The sequence below is a fragment of the Alligator sinensis genome, unplaced genomic scaffold, assembly GCF_000455745.1.
Source record: "Alligator sinensis unplaced genomic scaffold, ASM45574v1 scaffold227_1, whole genome shotgun sequence".
Taxonomy (NCBI): domain Eukaryota; kingdom Metazoa; phylum Chordata; order Crocodylia; family Alligatoridae; genus Alligator; species Alligator sinensis.
In genome coordinates this window covers 2,232,021-2,236,247 of record NW_005841966.1, presented here as the reverse complement: position 1 = coordinate 2,236,247, position 4,227 = coordinate 2,232,021, and the positions used below count along the sequence as shown (strand labels likewise).

Below are 4,227 nucleotides of genomic sequence, written 5' to 3'. Positions count from 1 at the left end.
AGGTAGGCGCTGGGGGCCCGGGCACTTCCCCCCCTTTACCCCGCCCTCGGAGCCGCGTGGCGCAGCCGCGGGTCCCCGACAGACTTGAAACAGTGGGTTTTCCTTTAAAGGAGAAACCCGCGGCTTTCCCCTCGCAGGCTGGCAGAGCTCCGGGCTGCTTGGGGCCTCACAGCCACCCCCCGCCCCACACTAGGGTTGCCGGTTCTGACTGAAGCTATTCTGGGAGATTTTCTTCTTCTTAAAGTACCCTATTCAATTCTCCCGGATTGCTTTCAGTAGTCACCAGGAGATGGATGCCGATGCGGGTAGACTCCCCCTCAGTGCAGGAGTGTTGGCAACCCAGCCCCGCACGCTGCGGGGGTTGGGAGTGAGGGGTGGCCATCCATGTTTACAAATGGGTCCTGGTACAAAAAGGGTGGGGACCTGCTGTTTTAGAGCACCTCTTAGTCCGTCCCAGCGCTGGACTTCTTCCAGGTAATAGCCACTGAGGACTGAATGGTTCCAAGTGTGCATGGTGCAGCTTTTGGTGGTGGGCTGGGCTCCTCTGCGCTAGGACATCATCTCCCAGAAGCAGCCCGACTTCAGCCATTCTTTTTTTCCCCCCTTCCCGAGATAGCTTTGTGTCTGTGAGTGCATTGGCGACGCATAGGGGGTGCATGCAGGCGTACGTGCACCCCCTGAGATCGGCCACGCACCCCCTGGAAGTGCCAGCCATGAAACCAGAAGTGCCGGCAGCAGTTGGCTGCTGCACCCCCCACCCCACCGGCCAGCGATCGGCTGCTGGGGACCCTTCCTCCCCCTGTCAGCATTCTGGTTTCCCCCAGACTTGGGAGGCACCAGTCGCCCATGTGTATGCACTGGGGTAAGGGCTTTCGGATACGGCCGTGTTACCATTCCTTGAAAGAGAGAGTTTTTCTGCCACTTGCAAGAAGTACTTGGCACCAATGAAAGCACAAATGGTCCCTCCTCCACCCTTTGCCCCGTGAAGCACATTCCTGATACTGCATGCCTGACTGTAAAACTTTCTCTCTCCAGGTGGTGACAACGTATTGTCCAGCTAACAATGAACCGATAGCTAGAGTCCGCCAGGTAAGCTTTTCTTAATTCTCTCTGGCACTTAAGAGAAACGGTATGCAGTAGCCAAAGACCAGTGTAAACACAGATGCTTTGATGAGAGCCAAGCCAATAGCTGGAAAGAAAGGAGGTTTGCGATACTTATCCAGACCTGACCTTTACCTGATTGAGGCCTATGTCCTTATGAGCTTCTGTCTGCTCCATGTGCCCCCTCGGTGCACTTGTTTTGAACTTTGACCCACGCTCCTATCATCCCTGTCTTGGTTTTTCTGTTGTCCCAGGCAATCAGTGATATGTCCTTAGCAGCCCCCACTATCAAGAGGGGTTTATAGCTTTACTTGATGGGCTTTGGGCCAAGTCACATTATAGCCTTACCAGCTTCTGGCAAATTAGGTAGCAGATGAGTTGGACATGCCACAGTAGCTGCTGGAACGGTCTCACTCTCTTTTTAGTTACTTGATTTCTTCTTGCGCTGAAGATGTGGTCAAATAGGTAGATCCAAACAGAAGGTGGCTATAAGGGGCAGTGAGAGAGAAACTTTTCCAGGGTTTATTTTCATTCCTCCATTCTGAATAGGCTTTGAGCATTTCGGGCTTTGAATCACGGGGCATGTGAAGCTGGGAGGGCAGATGCTCATCTCTATTTTTATCTTTTATTTTACACTAAAATTTGGATTTAACATAAATTGGTAGTGCTGTGGATGTTTACATGATGAGTGTTCCTTATTGGGTCATCTTATGACACCTGAAAGAAAACTTTATTTTAGAAATTTGGGTTGGATAGCAGGTCAGTTTCCCAGACATTTTGGGGTATTAATTTACTTCTTAAATACCTTGCATTTAAGAAATGCTAGAAAATCGCATGCATCACAGTGAGCAAACTAGGTTAAAATGTAATATGTTGCATTTACAGATGATACCTGCTTATGCAGCACTGTCCACAGAAAGTGCAGTTATGCTTGGGTCACACTTGTTGCGTGTGTCTTTGTGCATGTATGTTGCTCTCCTATTTAAATACTTGTTCATTTTAGGCCAGCTTGGAGGACTATGAAGAAACAATCAAGAAAGCTAAAGAGGCATGGAAGGTCTGGGCAGATGTAAGTTGGCAAATGATTGTTTATATTTTAAAATGTCTCTACAGCAGATAAAGGCTCATGGAACCATTAAATTGTCATTTTTGTTAGAGACTTAATCAAGACTGTATGTCCGGTATGGTACATTAAGCCAAAATATTGCACCAAGGCTTTAAGGATTATTCAGCACCCTTTGTAATTCTTGACTGTTATGAAAGGTGTTAATTTCTAGTCTAAAATGTGATTTTTTTTTTTCTTTCTGTCAGCATGCTGGAACATGAAGGCTACACATAGCCTAGGGGTCATTTTTGCTAGATAGAAGGCATGTGAACTTCAGGAAATCTGGCTGAATATGTTCACAAAAGTTGGGGTAATTTGTCTAAGTTTTCATGACAAATTTTTTGCAACATTGATTGCAGGAAGAGAGGATACTAGTGATTTTAAAAAAAATGTTTTAAGAATTACCATCACAACAAAAAATCGCACATGCTCAGTGCTACTGTCATTTTTTCCCCTGCCAGGTAGGTTCCTTCCCCTCAGTGCAACAGCTTCTACAATGCAGTTATGCTGTGCACTGTTAACATGTCTGGGTCATGGAAAATTTGGAGACAGGCTTGTATTGCATTTGAATGAAAAACCTAGTATATGGGTCTCCCTCTTTCTTCTTGGGCAGGTCTATACCAGTTCTATCTTGCTGCTTATTTCAAGTAGCAACTTTGTTACTTACAAACCTCTATGATGTTTCAGTTTTGTATTGGAAAATCATATACCCTTACAATATTTATTCTTACCAAGTTACCTTTCTGATTGTTTCACACAAACTCTGCCTGTCTGGCCAACTACTATTGTCTTACATGATTGGATGTTACCCTTATAGATGACAGGTTTCTATATTGAAAGCTAGATCTTGCAAGATACTAAGCATTTTGGCCCTCAGCCAGCGAAAACACTTTGCCCTGAGAGAACATGGATGAAAAAGTTGGCGTTTGCTTTTTTTAATCGGAGTGTTTTCATAAGAGATGTTTGTCCTGTCCTGAATTGTTTGTAGGAACTATAAAATGGTGAGTGGATTTTTGTTCTGAAAGTGCTTTAAGCTCACATCCCCAGGCACCAATAAATCAAAGTACCAGTTGGTCTGATTTTAAGCCTGGTTCCATTTCATTTTGTGTGTGAGAACTAACTGCTCTTAATGACTGCTAACATGCATTTCCGTTAAAATGTGAATGGTAATGACTTGTTGTGTAACCCTATGCATCTCTGTTCTTCCTTCCCTTTTCCTCTTCCTGATGTCCTTTATGCTGCAAGCAGTTACGTACATACACAGTTGTCTAGTGTTGTCAGTTTCTGTGATTTGTATCACAAATGTATTGATATTTGGGATATGGGTTTTTTTCCCCCAGAAGCTTCATCTATGGGAGTAAAGTGATTATGTGAGAATCTCAGCTTTTGTGAAAAAAACAACTGTAGTCTTCATGGACAGGAGGGAAGAACATAATGTGAAACATGAACCCCAAAGGCTTATAAACCAGAAAGCTAATAAAAAGAACTACTATTTTAAAAAGCATTTCAAAACAGAAGATTTTTTTTCATCTCAAGGTTTCGAAGCCATGATTTTTGAATAGGTGGGGATGAGACTGCTGTATTCTCAGCAGCAGTTGATGGGAATCAAGATTTGCCCAGGCTTAAGTGTTTGTGATTTTTCAGGAACCTGTTCATATTTCATGTGAACTACTTTTCATACTTGTTTAGTTTTAGAGAATAACAAATAGCTGGTGGTAGGATAAGAATATTGAGCTGTTCTGCCAATACAATAAGTAGCAGGCTGAATGTGTATGTATGTGGAAGGCACAGTGCTTTAATTTCAAACCATTTCTTTTTTTATGAATATATGTTTTTGCCTAGATTCCTGCACCTAAACGTGGAGAAATAGTGAGACAGATTGGTGATGCCTTGAGACAAAAAATCAAAGTTCTAGGAAGCTTGGTAAGTTGTCCTGAAAAACGACTAAATGCTTGAAAAAACCTACTTGTTTTATTACACTTTAATGTACCCCTGTGTAATATTCGTCACAAATTTCTAAA

General features: G+C 43.4%; 1 protein-coding gene across 1 annotated transcript in view; it reads left to right on the top strand.

Moving 5' to 3' along the window:
- Positions 1-1,005: 1,005 nt before the first annotated feature.
- ALDH7A1 (aldehyde dehydrogenase 7 family member A1) overlaps positions 1,006-4,227 on the top strand; it is an 18,704-nt gene continuing 15,482 nt past the window's right edge. The window contains exons 1-3 of the mRNA XM_025200393.1: positions 1,006-1,089; positions 2,105-2,170; positions 4,049-4,129. Of these exons, the coding sequence (XP_025056178.1) occupies positions 1,006-1,089; positions 2,105-2,170; positions 4,049-4,129 (231 nt within the window). The remainder of the gene's footprint in view (positions 1,090-2,104; positions 2,171-4,048; positions 4,130-4,227) is intronic.